This window comes from Oncorhynchus kisutch, linkage group LG14 (assembly GCF_002021735.2).
Source record: "Oncorhynchus kisutch isolate 150728-3 linkage group LG14, Okis_V2, whole genome shotgun sequence".
In the NCBI taxonomy this organism is placed as follows: Eukaryota; Metazoa; Chordata; class Actinopteri; order Salmoniformes; family Salmonidae; genus Oncorhynchus; species Oncorhynchus kisutch.
The window spans coordinates 4,658,567-4,678,325 of record NC_034187.2 but is presented as its reverse complement, the minus strand read 5'-3'; the positions used below and the strand labels follow the sequence as shown (position 1 = coordinate 4,678,325).

Here is a 19,759-nt window from a genome sequence, read left to right as displayed (position 1 = left end):
GAATACACATGTATAAGGTTATCAGACCAAGCAATAACAACTAGGTTACATTCATTTGTGTTGAAATAAATGCAATTGGCACCAGTCAGATTATATGAATTGTAAAAATTTGAGCATAATTTACCAAAATTTGTACAAATATTAAATACCAATAGAAAAACTAGATTGTGAATTCCAGGCACACTTGCATATGTTTTTAACCGAGGCGCACAGATGTCAGAGAAACAGCTAAGAATGTTAGTGGAAACAAAGAACTTCCACTTTCCAGTTGATGGTAGAATAACTTCCTGTTCAAAACAGGAAGTTATTGGTTGCAGTAAAGCAGGTCTTGATGCAAGGTCTCTTAATCTCGCTAGGAGAAAAAAAACTGAAAAGTTCAAAAATATATTTTCTAAAAGAAAAACATGCTCTATCACAGTAGATTCTTTCATCAACGTAAAAGTCTTAAAAAATATATATATATCCTTGTTTGCTTTCAGAGGTTCTTCAAATCAAATTATTTATATAGCCCTTCGTACATCAGCTGATATCTCAAAGTGCTGTACAGAAACCCAGCCTAAAACCCCAAACTGCAAGCAATGCAGGTGTAGAAGCACGGTGGCTAGGAAAAACTCCCTAGAAAGGCCAAAACCTAGGAAGAAACCTAGAGAGGAACCAGGCTATGAGGGGTGACCAGTCCTCTTCTGGCTGTGCCGGGTGGAGATTATAACAGAACATGGCCAAGATGTTCAAATGTTCATAAATGACCAGCATGGTCAAATAATAATAAGGCAGAACAGTTGAAACTGGAGCAGCAGCACGGCCAGGTGGACTGAGGACAGCAAGGAGTCATCATGCCAGGTAGTCCTGAGGCATGGTCCTAGGGCTCAGGTCCCCCGAGAGAGAGAAAGAAAGAGAGAATTAGAGAGAGCATACTTAAATTCACACAGGACTCTGGATAGGACAGGAGAAGTACTCCAGATATAACAAACTGACCCTAGCCGCCCGACACACAAACTACTGCAGCATAAATTCTTCCACAGAGGCTTGTAAAAGGTAGTTGAGTTTAGCTTGTCAATTGATACGGCGTTCAACGGTGAAGACAAATGAAGTCTAGCAATAATCATGCTGTATTCAGTCTCTTTACAGCAGGCCCAGACCTCGAGAGTTAACCAAAAGGAGACCAAAGGAATCTAACACAATCCACTAATCCAAATCAAAGACTGAACCCTTAATCAAATAAATAAAACAATATATATGTTCCCATTATTTCACTGAATACTAAAAAGACTAGGCCACTAACTGGTACAACTGTTGTCATTGTCATGTGTGCATCAGCCGGTTTGTGTAATATCTCCACAGTTAGGCTACATCCTGTCCAGACTTCAGCCTGTCCGCTGCTTCGGTGTGTTTCTCTCTACCATACCTGCTCAACAGCCCTTCTTCCTTTAGGCAAAACTCTGTTCTCTCTGCTTTCTGCACTGATTTTCAACACTGTCCTCCGTTAACTAGTTAGTTGTCCTAGCTAGTTAACTAGTCAGTTGTCCTAACTAGTTAGTTAACGAGTCAGTTTCCTAACTAGTTAGTTAACTAGTTGGTTGTCCTAACTAGTTAGTTAACTAGATAGTTGTCCTAGCTAGTTAGTTAACTAGTTGGTTGTCCTAACTAGTTAGTTAACTAGTTAGTTGTCCTAACCTGAAAGGTTAGCTAACGCTGTACCTTTACTGGAGGTGGATATACTGCAAATCCCTTGGCCTCCATTATGTTTGAATGAAATTCGAGACAAAAAAAATAAAAAATAAAGACTTTCCCATATCTTTTGAGAAATATGTCTGAAAACATCGTCAGCTATAGCTAGTAAAAAAGCGGTATGAGCCAGAATGTAACGTTTACACACACAGTTAATAAACCCAGAGGTGCAACATCCGGGAACACTTGCAAAACAGACCAGGCCTTTGGTTTGAGAAGTGAACAATTATCTCTTTCATATTTGTTCATTTTCTCAAAAATCTGAAGGCATAAACTAAATTCGAGCCAATGTCTTTATTATTAAGTAGTTTAATTTGTTATTGCTCCCAGACTCCTGAGAGTGACAAACTGAAACGTTTTAATTTTCCTCCAAAAAACAACAACATCTTTATAATCGAAGGAGTGTCTTTGTAACGGCCGTTGGTGGAAGAAGGTGAGGACCAAAGCGTTCATGTTTTTTCGAAACTGAACACTAAAATGCAAAACAACAAAGAGACAACCGAAACAGCTCAGTCAGGTACAACACACACTAACAACAGGACCCACCAAGCTAGGGAGACCTACAGGAGACCTGGTGCGTGGAGGAGGCACCGGATGGACCGGGCTGTGGGGGAGCACTGGAGATCTGGTGCATACCACTCGCACCTCTCCCTTAGGCTCAATGCCTACATTCCGGCATGGGCAGAGCGCAGGCATAGGACGCACTGCACCCTCCCAGCGCCCCGGAGACACAGTACGCAGCGCCCGCACAGGATACCTTGGACCGAAACGGCGTACTGGAGACCAAACACGCTGAGCTGGCACAACACGCCCTGGCTGGATGCCCACTCACGCATGGCACTTGTGGGGGGCTGGCCTATAGCGCTCCGGGCTATGAGCGCGTACTGGTGACACCGTGCGCTTTACTGCATAACACGGTGCCTGACCAGTACTACGCTTCTTCCGGTAAGCACAGGGAGTTGGCTCTGGCCAATCTCTGCCTCTTGTGCCTGTTGTGCTGCCTTACCTCATATCGCCGCCGCTCAGCTTTCGCAACATGCAACAATTTCAAAGATTTTGCTGTGTCACAGTTCATATAAGATAATCAGTCAATTGAAATAAATTAATTAATTCAATGGATTTCACATGACTGGGCAGGATGCAGCCATGGGTGGGCATAGGCCCAACCACTTGGGAGCCAGGCCCAGCCAATCAGAATGTTTTTTTCTCCACAAAAGGGCTTGATAGCAGACAGAAATACTAATTTTATTGTCCCCCCGCATTTCCAATTTCTCTAATACGACATTGGAGATGGATTATGGTCGAGAAATTAACATTAAAGTCTCTGGCAACAGCTCAGGTGGCCATTCCTCCAGTCAGCATGCCATTGCACGCTCCCTCAAACTTGAGACATCTGTGGCATTGTGTTGTGTGACAACTGCACATTTTAAAATGGCCTTTTATTGTCCCCCAGCACAAGGTGCACCTGTGTAATGATCATGCTGTTTAATCCCACCTCTCGCTCTCTCTATCCTCCAACTTCTTTCTCTTTCATCCCACCTCCCTCTCTCTCACAATGTATCTCTATCACCTCTCTCTCTGCTGAAGTATGACCCACTTACAGCCCAGCTAATCTTCTTCCTATGTGTGTGAACTTGTGTGCAATTAAGTGGCAGGCAATAGTAGACACGCAGGCTTGCAAGGAGCATAGAGTTGTCTATCCCTATGTTTAATCAGCTTCTTGATATACCACACCTGTCAGATGGATGGATTATCTTGACAAAGGATACAATTCTCACGAACAAGGATGTAAACAAAATTGTGCACAACATTTGAGAGAAATTGTCACGCCTGTTCCTGCTTCCCCTCTCTGGAGCTCGAGGGTGCTTCATTACGCACACCTGTCACCATCATTACATGCATCAGCGCTCATTGGAATCACCTGCACTCCTTGATGTTTAATTGCCTTCCCTATATCTGTCTGTTTGCTTTGTTTCATCCCAGTGTCAGCATTATTGTCTTCCCCTGTCCAGATGCTGTTTGCATTCTGTTCCTGTCCGTGTTGCATTCAACTTTCACTCCCTGTTGCATTCAACTTTCACTCCGTGTTGCATTCAACTTTCACTCCCTGTATTTGCTTCTCGTCTCCAGCGTCTCCAGTATTTCCTTACAGAAATACGCTTTTTTTGTGCGTATGGAACATTTCTGGGATCTTTTATTTCAACTCAAGAAACATGGGACCATCCTTTTACATGTTGCGTTTATATGTTTGTTCAGTGTAGAGGGGAAAAGGAAGAGAGGCTCACCTTCCAACAGGTGGAGTTTTCTGTTGTTGTTTAGCCCAAGCAAGGAGTTTTTGTATGTAAGTCAATGAGAGTATCGAATCTGGTCAAAAACAACCTTCATTGAATATTCAAAAAAGGATTACAATAATTAGATGTATCCACCAATCCAGAGAACGATAGGCGGGAGCTAGACAGCCCGCAGTGTGGCTTTGTGGACAATGACTCCCATTGTTAGGGTGGAGAGAAATATACAGTGTTCTTGAATATGGTGTAATTGCAGACCACAATTCGGGGAGTTTCTTGATGTGGGCGTTCCTTGACATCAGGAAACTCCTATTGGTCAATTCAGGTGTTACGATGGTTTCTCCGACACAGATGATTTGTTTACATGGCAGGTTATGATAATTAACGTGTCAGGGTTAAGTGAATTAGCGTTGCAGGTTAGGAGAATGAGGTTAAGTTTAGGAAAACCTAAGGCTTAGCTACAATGCTACAGTTGTCAACAACTGTTGTCCCTGATGCAAAACAAAAGGCCACGGACCAATGGCAAGCATCAATGGGTGTACCTTGATATCAAGAAATGCTGATATCAGAAAACGCCCCTAATTGCGGGTCTGCAAGTACAACCTTCTCGATTTTTGTAACATAATTATAATAATTTGTGCACTGAAAATTGACCACAACTAAGTCCAAAAAGAGACTGTATGAAAAAATTGTATAAATAAAATGTCATACTAGGGATGTGACAAATGGACAATAAATGTAAAAAAAACATTTTAACTGTCATTTAAACTGCCAAAATGCAGCTGTGCTTCTGCCAGCAACGGTTTGGGTCTCACAGCCGTAGCCACAACTATTACCAGCGAATCAAATGGCTCCCCAGACTATTTGCATTGCCCCCCCTCCCCCTCTTTTACGCTGCTGCTACTCTCTGTTTATTATCTATGCATAGTGACTTTAACTCTCCCTACATGTACATATTACCTCGAGTAACCTGTGCCCCCACACATTGACTCTGTACCAGTACCACCTGTATACAGCCTCGCAACTGTTATTTTACTGCTGCTCTTTAATTATGTTTTAATTTAACACTTGTTTTTTCTTAAAACCGCATTGTTGGTTAAGGGCTTGTAAGTAAGCATTTCACTGTAAGGTTCTTGTACCTGTTGTTTTTCGGCGCATGTGAAAAATTAAATTGTATTTGACAGCCGAAGAACCCTTTTGGGGTTGTACCTTTTATCTACAAAATTGTGCAACGCTTGAAACTGTTGTTATATGGAGTGCTTTGTTATTCAGAAAACAGAATTATTGATTTATAGAAAACATTGATCAGTAAAGTTGTTACGTTATATTAATTGGACTTGCAATTGTTCCACCATGTCCTCTTATCTTCTCCAGCAGTTCTGTGACCTGGGGACTCATTTTGAAACGTTGCGTACGTACAAAATATACCCCAAAACATGCGTGGGCCAGTTTTCAAGCCAAAGTTGTCATTTATAAACACTGAACTTGACGTGTGTGCTTAGCTTCCCGCAAACTTTAGACCATGTGTATGTACCGTTTCTAATAGCATCGCAAGCAGGCAATAGAGTGGCGCAGTAGTCTAAGACACTCCATCTCAGTACAAGATGTGTCACTGCAGTACGTGGGTGGAATCCAGGCTGCATCACATCCGGCTGTGATTGGGAGTCCGGTAGGGCGGCGCACAATTGGCCCAACGTTGTCCGGGTTTGGCCGGGGTAGGCCGTCATTGTAAATAAGAATTTGTTCTTAACTGACTTGCCTAGTTAAATAAAGGTTAAACTTTTTTTTTTTTAAATAGCCTATTATTTTCTGTAAATGGGAGATAAGATGACATGCTTATTTATAACAAAAAAAAACAGATCAATATAATAACAAGATGCAATCATTTACCATTAGTGAGAAGAGCGAAGATTTTCTTCTTCTTCATCTTTGCACTCTAAAATAGTTAGAAACTATTTCCTATTTCAATACTATGATCATTGCTATAAATTCCTCACTTTTTCTGAGTGTGATCGTTTCACACTGGCAAAGTAGGCTATAGGCCTTAAACGTCTCTCATTTAATTGGTCACACTTTACAGTAGTAAACAGCCTAGATGAACTAGAGAGAGACCACAGGTCCCAGAGTGGAGTGGCAACAAAACCAAAACATTTCTGGGGCCTGTAGTTTTTCCTGATCTGGTCACCTAACCAGGTAAAACTCCGGACCTTATACGGTATGACGTGATTCATCTGTTGTAAAAAGATGTAATATGAGCTATGATGAGACCCGAGTTTTTCTAGTCATATCATATGGTTTTAATAAAACTCCTGTAAAAACTCCCGGTCTTGGGGAGGATGAAAACCCTGTCAAACTGCAGCTAAGGACTAGGGGGCTTTTCCTATAAACAGACACAGCGAAAGCAACATATGATTGGGCAATAAAAAGCTGAGCTTCCTGTATGCAGGTTTGAATCGTGTTGTCCTGCCCTATTCAACTGTAGGTCTCAATAAAACATTAACTCAAGTCTGTTAGCTATTGTGTTCATTTATTTATTCCAGTTAATCATTTTGGATTGAGAAAGTGTAGGTCATCCCAAGTTTGAATACAAACCAGTTTTCACATTTTTTTCTCACAAACAAATGGGATATAAATAGCCCACACACAATGCTACAGCTTAGTTTATCCTGGCCAGCAACCTGGTCTCAGTGCATTTTGTATTATTCTGTATGTAAAAATCAGAGACCCCACATTTAGTATGATATGTAAACATTTCGTAAACACTAAACACAACCCTTATTTGAAGTGTTCCTAAAAACCTCTGTGGGGGGGAAAATTAATGGTGGGAAAATGATTGGAACCATTTCCTTGTTTGACCTCTAGGTTTTATGGGTATTATGACTGTTACTGTGGTACTTTATGAGACCAGGCTTCATGATCTGGTCTTGTTCAGTTTATCTTGTGCTGCCAACATGTGGGCAAGATTAAAATAAACCCAACCCACGGAAAACAGTTATGGTACCTTTCATTCCATGTACATGGTTTCCTATCATCTCACAAATCTCAGTTTTGAACGAGATTGACTTTATGACGCAAACAATCATATTTAAACGTTCTAGTCCATGTTGACACTAGAATAAACGTTTCTGACTCATCGATACCACAGAGGCCGTTTAAAAAAAAAAAAAAAACGAAATGATTATTTTTTTAGTGGCAGTCGCTCTTTAACCACGTGAGGAGTTTAGTTTTGTATGGGGGGGGGGGGGCAATGAAAGTGTCAGGATCAAATTAATTACTATTTTGATACATGAGGCTTATTTGATCTAATAGAAGTTTCTTAATGATTAGGTTGGTAAGACTGTACTGATATACAGTAAGTGTGATGCAAGTGACATCCTGACAACTGAGAAAAAGACACTTTATGTCGAGGGAGGCCCTGTTGAAATTCGAGACGGTCTACGCATAGTCAGGCAAGTATCTCACTCTCCATTGAATACAGGTGTGGCGATACTAAGGATTTGTTGCCGCAGATGGTTTGTTTATATAACAGGTTAGGTGAATTCACATGGCAGGTTAGGAGAATTAACGCAGCAGGTTAGGTGAATTAACATAGCAGGTTAGGTGAATTAACGTAGCAGGTTAGGTTAATTAACGTAGCAGGTTAGGAGAATTAACGTAGCAAGTTAGGTTAATTCACATGGCAGGTTAGGAGAATTAACGTAGCAGGTTATGTGAATTAATGTAGCAGGTTAGGTGAATTAACATAGCAGGTTAGGTGAATTAACATAGCAGGTTAGGAGAATTAACGTAGCAGGTTAGGAGAATTCACATGGCAGGTTAGGAGAATTAACGCAGCAGGTTAGGTGAATTAACATAGCAGGTTAGGTGAATTAACGTAGCAGGTTAGGTTAATTCACATGGCAGGTTAGGAGAATTAACGTAGCAGGTTATGTGAATTAACGTAGCAGGTTAGGTGAATTAATGCAGCAGGTTAGGTGAATTAACGTAGCAGGTTAGGAGAATTAACATAGCTGGTTAGGTGAATTAACATAGCAGGTTAGGTGAATTAACGTAGCAGGTTAGGAGAATTAACGTAGCAGGTTATGTGAATTAACGTAGCAGGTTAGGTGAATTAACGTAGCAGGTTAGGAGAATTAACATAGCTGGTTAGGTGAATTAACATAGCAGGTTAGGTGAATTAACGTAGCAGGTTAGGTTAATTCACATGGCAGGTTAGGAGAATTAACGCAGCAGGTTAGAACAATGAGCTTAAGGTTATGAAAAGGGTTAAGGTTATCACACTGATAAGAGTTTATTGATCAAAATGGTACGCAGCACAAAAGTTCAACAATCACCTCCTGCTACCATTTCAAGCATACAGTTTGACGCCTTGATCACACCAACAGAGCTCCTTGTCTTTTGGTACACCAGAAGTACATTCATTTCCAATGGAACGCCTTGCAGCATTGTGTTGCCGAGGTAGTTTCAGTGCGTTCTGTGTGGTGCATGTGTTGGATTTATCGAACTTATGCTATGGTATATGGCTTGACAGAAATGGTAGCAGAAGGTGAATGATGAACTTTTGTTGCACACATATCCAGATACGGCTGCGTACTATTTTGCATAGGGAGCTAGTAACCCCCTAGTTCGTTATGCACCACACAGAACTCACTGCAACTTCCTCTCCAACGCAACGCTGCGTTCCATTGGAAAATAATGTACTTCCGGTGTACCTAAACGCGATGACACTGTCGGTATGATCGAGATGTCAGGTTGTCAACAACTGTTATCCCCGACGTGACCACGAGATAGAGCTCTAGGCCTACTCCATCTAACCACAACGGTAGAAAAGTAAACAAACCATATGTGGCGTCAGATCGTCAGAATCGCAGCACAGGAGGTTGACGTCAGCAGCCCTCGTCGATTGTTCCTATTGAAATTCGACACGGGTTATGCATATTCATGAGGTTAGCATCTCACTCTCCATTCAATTACAGGCGGTTGACGGTGTATTCGGTCAACACCCCTCATTGAATATTTAAGTTAGTATTCAAATACCGATATCTATCCACCAATCGAAAGAGAGGAATAGGCGGGAGTTTAACAGACCGCTGTCCCGCTCTGTGAACAACGATTCCCATTGTTAGGGCGGAGACATAAGCATCTCGTCATTATATCCAGTATCTCTGGGTGTATTCATTACGTCTTACAACGGAAACCGTTAAACGTTTAAGAAGCAAACGGAAGCGAACAGAGCAAACGCAATGAAAGGTGGAGGGACCTAACTGAATTTGTCCAGTAGAAACTTTCGATTCTGTTGAAAAATTATTTGCAACAATGGCAAAACAATTCGGAACAATTCAGAACTTTTTGCAACAGGCGCAACGTTTTGCAACAGAATAAACGTAATGAATACACCCGTGGTATAGCCTATCTCGCGCGAAGCTCTCTTTTAACCTTTGAACTGCAAGCGAAATCACCTGATTTCGTCACATGACATAGCTCTCTAGCTTGGACACTGTGCGCTAAGCATAACAATTCGGAAGAGGGAAGAAATAACAGTGAAATATTATAAAAAAGGAATACATTCACATCGATAGAAAGTAAGTCAATGTAAATTAGTTGTTTATTATGCATTGGTTGTTCTTGATCTAATCAGCATGATGTGTTTATGATTTAGTCGGTTAACTTACGTCTTTCATGAATGCAATGCCGTTTCTTTTGACAGCTAAAGTTAGCTAGCTGGCTATTATTTGGATGATGCTTTTGCCATGTCAGTAATGTTGTCTCATGATGATATTGGTCGCGTTTCTTTTTAACAACACTCAAATAAGCACGAACCTTATTGTAAAAAAACATCTACACTGAACAAAAATATTTGCGCAACATGCAACAATTTGTAAGATTTTACTGAGTTACAGTTTATGTATGGAAATCCAGTCAATTGAAATAAGTTCATTAGTCCCTAATCTATGGATTTCACATGAATACAGATATGCATCTGTTGGTCACAGGTAGGGAGGGGGTTGTGGATCAGAAAACCAGTCAGTATCAGGTGCATTGTAGGCTCCTCCTTAGTGAATTTCATAAACGTAAAATTGTAAAACATAAAAAAAGTGAGAATTTTTAGACAAAACTATACTAAATTTATTCACGTCACCAAATAATTGATGAAACACTTATTTTTGCACTAAAAGTCTACAGTAGCCTCAGCAGCACTCTGTAGGGTAGCGCCAAGGTGTAGTCGGAGGACAGCTAGTTTCCGTCATCCTCTGAGTACATTGACTTCAGTACAAATCCTAGGAGGCTCATGGTTCTCACCCCCTTCCATACACTTACACAGTAATTATGACAACTTCCCGGAGGATGTCCTCCAAACTATTAGAGCTCTTGCAGCATGAACTGACATGTTGTCTACCCAATCAAAGGATCGGTTAATTAATCTTGTACTGAAAGCATAAGCTACAGCTAGCTAGCACTGCAGGGCATAAAATTTGGTGAGTAGTTGACTCAAAAAGAAAGACAATAGTTGAACAGTTTTGAACAAATGAATGGGGCCCGCCAGTGTAACTGCTAAACTGCTTTCTGACTGTACACTGTAACGTTACTTCATGATTGTAGCAGGTTTACTAACACGTTAGTTCTATTAGCTATGTTGACTATGAGGTTACTTTAGCTAATATGGTGACAACAATGTAGGCTGTGTGTAGCGGTTATGATATGGTTTGGCTTTGAAAGGTTTTTTCGCCTGGTCACATACAGCTGATTTGCATTGAAGTTGACAAGCGAAGGGAAAAGGTGAGAGGAAGAGAGTGAAAAGATGTGAGAAGGAATACAACGTGGCTCCTATGAAAGTGAACTGTGTTTTATGCGTGATCAGTGGTGTATTCATTCTGCCGATTCTGTTGACAAATGTTTCTTAAACAGAATGAAACAAAATAAACATACCTGAGTTTGTCCAATAAACTCTCGTTTGCAACTGTTGGACTAATAATTACACCCTAGATCAGCTAGATGCAGGCAAGAGTGTGCAAGGCAGTATTGAATGTGTCACTGTCTGTCACCTCAAATTATTCTTTCGACCTGTGTGCACCTACGTTGTAAACTTTCATTCATAGTCTAGGTTGTTTCAACCTCATGATGAGTATAGAGAACATTATAGTATCACCTATTATCCTAAACCTAACACTGTTACATTGAACTGGGTGAATGGAATATGAATGACAGTCATCCAATATGCTGTGATAGAAACGCAGCTCGGCACGTCTACTTGGTGTGGAGTTGATCAGGCTGTTGATTGTGGCCTGTGGAACGTTGTCCCACTCCTCTCCAATGGCCGTGCCAACTTGCTGTTTTATTGGCTGGAACTGGAAAACAAGCTGTCGTACACGTCAATCCAGAGCATCCCAAACATGCTCAACGGGTGACACGTCTGGTGAATGGCTGAATGGCACGAAAAGGGGCCTCAGCATCTTTTTTATTGATATCTCTGTGCGTTCAAATTGTCATCAATAAAATAGAATTGTGTTTGTTTTATGTAGCTTCTACCTGCCCATACCATAACCCCACCGCCACAATGGGGCACTCTGTTCACAATGTTGACATCACAGCAAATCGTTCGCCCACACAACGCCATACACGTGGTCTGCGGTTGTGAGGCCGGTTGGACGCATTGCCAAATTATCTAATATGACATTGAAGTTGGGTTATGGTAGATAAATTAACATAACATTCTCTGCCAACTGCTCTGGTGTACATTCCTGCAGTCAGCATGCCAATTGCACGCTTCCTCAAAACTTCAGACATCTGTGGCTTTGTGTCGTGTGACAACTGCATATTTATGACCGACAGGCACGATTCGGTCTTATGTAGCAACACTTTATGTTGTGTTTTTAAAATGTTTTCATTTGGATAAAAGTAGAGACTCAGAGCTAGAAAATGCTATATCATACGCTACAGTTGAGGAACAATGGGAAAGTCGTTCTGCTTTGAAAGTTGATTAACTTGTAAACTCACTTTTGAGAAAATGCCCCTTTCAATGTTTTGGTACACCTACTGGAGAGCTCTTCTTTGTCTACACCCATTCAGCATCGTTCACACCCTCTTAAGCTTTAGCCCCACCCATTCAGCATCGTTCACACCCTCTTAAGCTTTAGCCCCACCCATTCAGCATCGTTCACACCCTCTTAAGCTTTAGCCCCACCCATTCAGCATCGTTCACACCCTCTTAAGCTTTTAGCCCCACCCGTTCAGCATCGTTCACATCCTCCTAAGCTTTAGCCCCACCCATTCAGCATCGTTCACATCCTCCTAAGCTTTATCCCCACCCATTCAGCATCGTTCACATCCTCCTAAGCTTTAGCCCCACCCATTCAGCATCGTTCACATCCTCCTAAGCTTTAGCCCCACCCATTCAGCATCGTTCACATCCTCCTAAGCTTTAGCCCCACCCATTCAGCATCGTTCACATCCTCCTAAGCTTTAGCCCCACCCATTCAGCAACGTTCACACCCTCTTAAGCTTTAGCCCCACCCATTCAGCATCGTTCACATCCTCCTAAGCTTTAGCCCCACCCATCTCTTTAAGGATTCACGTGTCAGGCCATGTACTAAACAACAAAAGATTTTCGGACATAAGGCTGGTTTATACTACGGGTGTATTTGTAAATTTAGTCTGGAGTGCCAGAGTGCACTCTGGGCATTCGTAAATTCAGAGGGTTTCGCTCTCAACGCTTTCAGAGCACACACTGGATGCTCTGGCCAAGGAGTAGGGTTCAAATGGCTCTCCTGTGGAGTAGGGTTCAAATGGCTCTCCTGTGGAGTAGCGACGCCCGACATATGCCTAGTTTTCTGAAACGAGTCACATTTTAAAATGAATTTTTATTGTCCCCAGCACAATGATTGCAGTTTCTACTGATTGTTGTTTTCAGGCTGGTTGTATTGATGCTAGCTAAGAACCAAGCTAAAGCTAGCTAGCTACCCCAGAAGTTGAGGTTGAACAAATGATGCTTTACTACCAACGCGGTATTGTAAACACATCGTTCGTGGCCCGGTGTTTGCTTGTTTGCAGACATTTTTGTACAGCTTTGACAGCGCTACTGTGTCTTTTTTGACATGTAAAGACCCAAACGGAGTTCCATAGTATGTATGTATGTCATGAAGCTAATAGCAATGACGCAATTACTGTGCAACTCCGGTAGGGCAACATCTGAAAAATAGCGCACTTGGTAGCGTGTACCCGGTGTTCGACCAGTCGGCGAAACGGTTGATTGTCAAGGGCAACGACTTCCATTTATCTTGGCGTTAATGGATTTCGCCCTTTTGAGTTGTCTCGCTGAAATGTTCTTACTCTTTCAAATGACTGCTCAATCCACACAGCAGACATAGTGGGCTAGGTTAGGAATGCTGTGTAGCATAAACTTTTACGTGGCGTCATAACGTCCTGTACCTACGTTATATAGGTATGCTCGGTAGCTTTGACATCCGGTTTTTAACATCAGCGTTAAACATCAGGCACGATACCAATATTGGCATATTTATCTAATATCTGCCGATTCCGAAATGTTAACCGACATATTGTGCATCCTTAATCTAAACCGATGAAAATTCGCAAATCAACTCTATTGGAGGTACACAAACACAATCCCCGCCTCGTCATGAGCTGTCAAGTCGTTACCGAAAAGCTCATTGAGGATTTTTAAGAGGGTCGTTAGTTTTATGAGTATTTTCTGTGCTAAAATAGCTACAATTTTAGACGGCAGATTAAAACAAGACTAGTGACCATTGGATAAAACATTTTTTTGGGGGGGATTGACAAAATTCATAGGTGAAACAGTTTTTTTATTAAGTTTGGAATCAATTGCTCTCACGTGCATGTTTCTGTCCATTTTAAGAATCAATGTGCTACCTTTTTGTAGCATTTCTGATAATGCATTTCTTTTTAGCTAAATCTCATTCTGTCTAACTGGCCCAGCCACTCGGTTGCCCAGCCACTCGGTTGGCCCAGCCACTCGGTTGCCCAGCCACTCGGTTGCCCAGCCACTCGGTTGCCCAGCCACTCGGTTGCCCAGCAACTCAACAAACAGCTCACTGCCTGCACCAGCCAGTCTGTTGGTTTACAAGCTGAGGTTAACCAGGAAATGCATTAGGGCTGTCCCCGACTGAGAGTTGTCTAGTTCTTTTGCCCAATCGATTGGTGGAAATGTTTAACCTTATTTTTCTATATATAGACAGTGTTTGAATAAAACCAACTACGTAAAGAGCATTCAGAAAGTATTCAGACCCCTTGACTTTCTCCAAATTTTGTTACGTTACAGCATTTTTCTAAAATTGATTCAATTGTTTTTTTCCCTCATCAATCTACACACAATACCCCATAATGACATCACAATACCCCATACTGACATCACAATACCCCATAATGACATCACAATACCCCATAATGACATCACAATACCCCATAATGACAAAGCAAAAACAGGTTTTTAGAAATGTTTGCAAATGTATAAAACATGTCTAACTGAAAAATCACATTTCCATAAGTATTCAGACCCTTTACTCAGTACTTTGTTGAAGCACCTTTTGCAGCGATTACAGCCTCGAGTCTTCTTGGGTGGGATTCTACAAGCTCGGTACACCTGTATTTGGGGAGGTTCTCCCATTCTTCTCTGCAGATCCTCTCAAGCTCTGTCAGATTGAATGGGGAGCGTCACTGACAGCTATTTTCAGGTCTCTCCAGAGATGTTCGATCGGGTTGAAGTCCGGGCTCTGGCTGGTCCACTCAAGGACATTCCGAGACTTTTCCCAAAGCCACTCATGCGTTGTCTTGACTGTGTGCTTAGGGTCGTTGTGCTGTTGGAAGGTGAACCTTCACCCCAGTCTGAGAACCTGCTCCAGAGCACTCAGGATGTCAATAAAGTTGTCGAAACATCTCAAGGGTGATCAATGGAAACAAGATGCACCTGAGCTCAATTTCGAGTCTCATAGCAAAGGGTCTGAATACTTATGTAAATAAGGTATTTTTTATTTTTACATTTTTTAAAACATTAGCAAAAATGTCTAAAAACACGTTTTCACTTTGCCATTATGGAGTATTGTGATGTCATTATGGAGTATTGTGATGTCATTATGGAGTATTGTGATGTCATTATGGAGTATTGTGATGTCATTATGGAGTATTGTGATGTCATTATGGAGTATTGTGATGTCATTATGGAGTGTTGTGATGTCATTATGGAGTGTTGTGATGTCATTATGGAGTACTGTGATGTCATTATGGAGTACTGTGATGTCATTATGGGGTATTGTGATGTCATTATGGGGTATTGTGATGTCATTATGGGGTATTGTGATGTCATTATGGGGTACTGTGTGTAGTTTGATGAGGAAAAATAATACTTTAATCAATTTTAGAATAAGTCTGTAACTTATCAAAATGTGGAAAAAGTCCAGGGGTCTGAATACTTTCCAAATTCCCTGTATGTGTTTAGATACAGGCCTATTGTAAATGTGTATTATTGTAGCGTCACCAGCTTTATTGCAAAAAAAAAAATACAAATACACATCTTTTGAGTTAACATTTAACGTGCCAGAGGTGATGAGCTGATCCATTGATCCGCACGGCAATTGATGATAAAACGGGACCATGTTTGCGAAACAAGCTTCTGTCAATATTACACAGGTAACCTAACGGTTACATCAACCAGGAATGCAGACAGGCTGGCTCATTATATCTGGTATGAGAGACTGTGTCAAACACAGTACAGACCAAGAAAATGATGTTTTATATATGTGTGTGTGTGTGTGTGTGTGTGTGTGTGTGTGTGTTTTCTAAATGACATGTATTGCTAAAATAAATGTTTAAGGAAATACAGACAGGCACCACGTTACTACAAGACAAAATGGCTGATGATATAAAAGCAAAGCTTGCTTTCATGTAAATAAGAATAAAAAAACAAGCTGTGTGTGTGTGTGTGTGTGTGTGTGTGTGTGCGCGTGCGTGCAAAATGCAATACGTTACCTGCCGGGGCGGCAGGGTAGCCTAGTGGTTAGAGCATTGGACTAGTAACCGTAAGGTTGCAAGTTCAAATCCCCGAGCTGACAAGGTACAAATCTGTCGTTCTGCCCCTGAACAGGCAGTTAACCCACTGTTCCTCGGCCGTCATTGAAAATAAGAATTTGTTCTTAACTGACTTGCCTAGTTAAATAAAGGTAAAATAAAATAAAAAACATTATTGTGTAAACAATTCCTCTAAGTGTATGAATTTGGTTGTTTTGAGAAGGTTTGAATCCTAAGAAACCTGCCGTACACATTGTTCAGAGAACAATAGACCAACATAGCTACTGTAGAGCATGGGTGGAGTAGGCATTGTGGTGCTGTAGAGCATGGGTGGAGTAGGCATTGTGGTGCTGTAGAGCATGGGTGGAGTAGGCATTGTGGTGCTGTAGAGCATGGGTGGAGTAGGCATTGTGGTGCTGTAGAGCATAGGTGGAGTAGGCATTGTGGTGCTGTAGAGCATGGGTGGAGTAGGCATTGTGGTGCTGTAGAGCATGGGTGGAGTAGGCATTGTGGTGCTGTAGAGCATGGGTGGAGTAGGCATTGTGGTGCTGTAGAGCATGGGTGGAGTAGGCATTGTGGTGCTGTAGAGCATGGGTGGAATAGGCATTGTGATGCTGTAAAACCTGGGTAGAGCATGGGTGGAGTAGGCATTGTGGTGCTGTAGAGCATGGGTGGAGGAGGCATTGTGGTGCTGTAGAGCATGGGTGGAGGAGGCATTGTGGTGCTGTAAAACCTTGGTAGAGCATGGGTGGAGGAGGCATTGTGGTGCTGTAAAACCTGGGTAGAGCATGGGTGGAGTCGGCATTGTGATGCTGTAAAACCTTGGTAGAGCATGGGTGGAGTAGGCATTGTGGTGCTGTAAAACCTTGGTAGAGCATGGGTGGAGTAGGCATTGTGGTGCTGTAAAACCTTGGTAGAGCATGGGTGGAGTAGGCATTGTGGTGCTGTAAAACCTTGGTAGAGCATGGGTGGAGTAGGTATTGTGCTGCTGGAAAACCTTGGTAGAGCATGGGTGGAGTAGGCATTGTGGTGCTGGAAAACCTTGGTAGAGCATGGGTGGAGTAGGCATTGTGGTGCTGGAAAACCTTGGTAGAGCATGGGTGGAGTAGGCATTGTGGTGCTGTAAAACCTTGGTAGAGCATGGGTGGAGTAGGCATTGTGGTGCTGTAAAACCTTGGTAGAGCATGGGTGGAGTAGGTATTGTGGTGCTGTAAAACCTTGGTAGAGCATGGGTGGAGTAGGCATTGTGGTGCTGTAAAACCTTGGTAGAGCATGGGTGGAGTAGGCATTGTGGTGCTGTAAAACCTTGGTAGAGCATGGGTGGAGTAGGCATTGTGGTGCTGTAAAACCTTGGTAGAGCATGGGTGGAGTAGGCATTGTGATGCTGTAAAACCTTGGTAGAGCATGGGTGGAGGAGGCATTGTGGTGCTGTAAAACCTGGGTAGAGCATGGGTGGAGTCGGCATTGTGATGCTGTAAAACCTTGGTAGAGCATGGGTGGAGTAGGCATTGTGGTGCTGTAAAACCTTGGTAGAGCATGGGTGGAGTAGGCATTGTGGTGCTGTAAAACCTTGGTAGAGCATGGGTGGAGTAGGCATTGTGGTGCTGTAAAACCTTGGTAGAGCATGGGTGGAGTAGGTATTGTGCTGCTGGAAAACCTTGGTAGAGCATGGGTGGAGTAGGCATTGTGGTGCTGGAAAACCTTGGTAGAGCATGGGTGGAGTAGGCATTGTGGTGCTGTAAAACCTTGGTAGAGCATGGGTGGAGTAGGCATTGTGGTGCTGTAAAACCTTGGTAGAGCATGGGTGGAGTAGGCATTGTGGTGCTGTAAAACCTTGGTAGAGCATGGGTGGAGTAGGTATTGTGCTGCTGGAAAACCTTGGTAGAGCATGGGTGGAGTAGGCATTGTGGTGCTGGAAAACCTTGGTAGAGCATGGGTGGAGTAGGCATTGTGGTGCTGGAAAACCTTGGTAGAGCATGGGTGGAGTAGGCATTGTGGTGCTGTAAAACCTTGGTAGAGCATGGGTGGAGTAGGCATTGTGGTGCTGTAAAACCTTGGTAGAGCATGGGTGGAGTAGGTATTGTGGTGCTGTAAAACCTTGGTAGAGCATGGGTGGAGTAGGCATTGTGGTGCTGTAAAACCTTGGTAGAGCATGGGTGGAGTAGGCATTGTGGTGCTGTAAAACCTTGGTAGAGCATGGGTGGAGTAGGCATTGTGGTGCTGTAAAACCTTGGTAGAGCATGGGTGGAGTAGGCATTGTGGTGCTGTAAAACCTTGGTAGAGCATGGGTGGAGTAGGCATTGTGGTGCTGTAAAACCTTGGTAGAGCATGGGTGGAGTAGGCATTGTGGTGCTGTAAAACCTTGGTAGAGCATGGGTGGAGTAGGCATTGTGATGCTGTAAAACCTTGGTAGAGCATGGGTGGAGTAGGCATTGTGGTGCTGTAAAACCTTGGTAGAGCATGGGTGGAGTAGGCATCGTGGTGCTCATGAATTTTCCATTCAGACCAATGCCCAGACCAATGCCTACTTCTCACTTAAAACATTGTTTATTATGTTTTTTAATAGGGAATAGGGTACTGGTCAAATGCAGAGCACTATGTAGTGAATAGGATGTAGATTGCCATTTGGGATACAGCTCTACTCTTCCTTATCATTCATGTTACAGTTGGGGAGCACTATGTAGTGAATAGGATGTAGATTGCCATTTGGGATACAGCTCTACTCTTCCTTATCATTCATGTTACAGTTGGGGATGGCCTTAAATATATATATATATATATATATATGACTCTGTGGTCCTCTAGCAGAACGCTCGACTCTCTTTATATAAGAGAACGAAGTTGAGCGTTTCTCAGCTCGTGGTCCTCTGTGCCTGGAACCTGCAACACCAAGGGTCGTGGGTTCAATTCCCGCGGGTGCGATAAAAGCATCTCTTAGACGTTAACTGATAAAATCCTGTATTTTATCCCAGCTCCTGGTTATTACTCCTCCCCTGCCATGCCGTGAAAGACAGGGGGGGTGAACCCTTGACCCTGAGGTGACCAGACTGTGATTAAACCAGAGGAGGAGGAGGAGGAGGAGGAGGAGACGGACATGCACCCGTACGGCTGCGAGGCAGAGACCTCCCTACAGGAGCTGTTTGATTTCTTCACTCGGTGTCTGCAGAATGCAGAGTGGGAACTGGCTGGAGCCTGTGTGCCTCAGCTGTGTGACGCTGGAGGAGAAGTGTCACAACGGCTACGGGACATCATCAAGGCCATCATCACCTACCCTTACCCGCTAGAGTGAGTTAGGCTGCTTACCTGGGGGAGGAGGAGGGAGGAGGAGGAGGAGGGAGGGGGAGGAGGAGGAGGAGGAGGAGGGAGGGGGAGGAGGAGGAGGAGGAGGGAGGGGGAGGAGGAGGAGGAGGAGGAGGAGGAGGAGGAGGAGGAGGAGAAGTGTCACAACGGCTACGGGACATCAAGGCCATCATCACCTACCCTTACCTGCTAGAGTGAGTTAGGCTGCTTACCTGGAGGAGGAGGAGGAGGAGGAGGAGGAGGGGTGGGGAGGGAGGACAAGGGGGAGGAGGACAAGGGGGAGGAGGAGGAGGGGTGGGGAGGGAGGGAGGACGGACAAGGACGAGGGGGAGGAGGAAGAGGGGTGGGGAGGGAGGACAAGGGGGAGGAGGAGGGGTGGGGAGGGAGGACAAGGGGGAGGGAGGACA

General features: G+C 43.2%; 1 protein-coding gene across 1 annotated transcript in view; it reads left to right on the top strand.

Annotated features, from left to right (window-relative positions):
* Window positions 1-9,475: 9,475 nt before the first annotated feature.
* Window positions 9,476-19,759, top strand: part of zfyve26 (zinc finger, FYVE domain containing 26) — a 108,356-nt gene continuing 98,072 nt past the window's right edge. Inside the window, 2 exon segments of the mRNA XM_031787675.1 lie at window positions 9,476-9,598; window positions 19,025-19,337. Coding sequence (XP_031643535.1) covers window positions 19,147-19,337 — 191 coding nt within the window. The 5' untranslated portion in view covers window positions 9,476-9,598; window positions 19,025-19,146.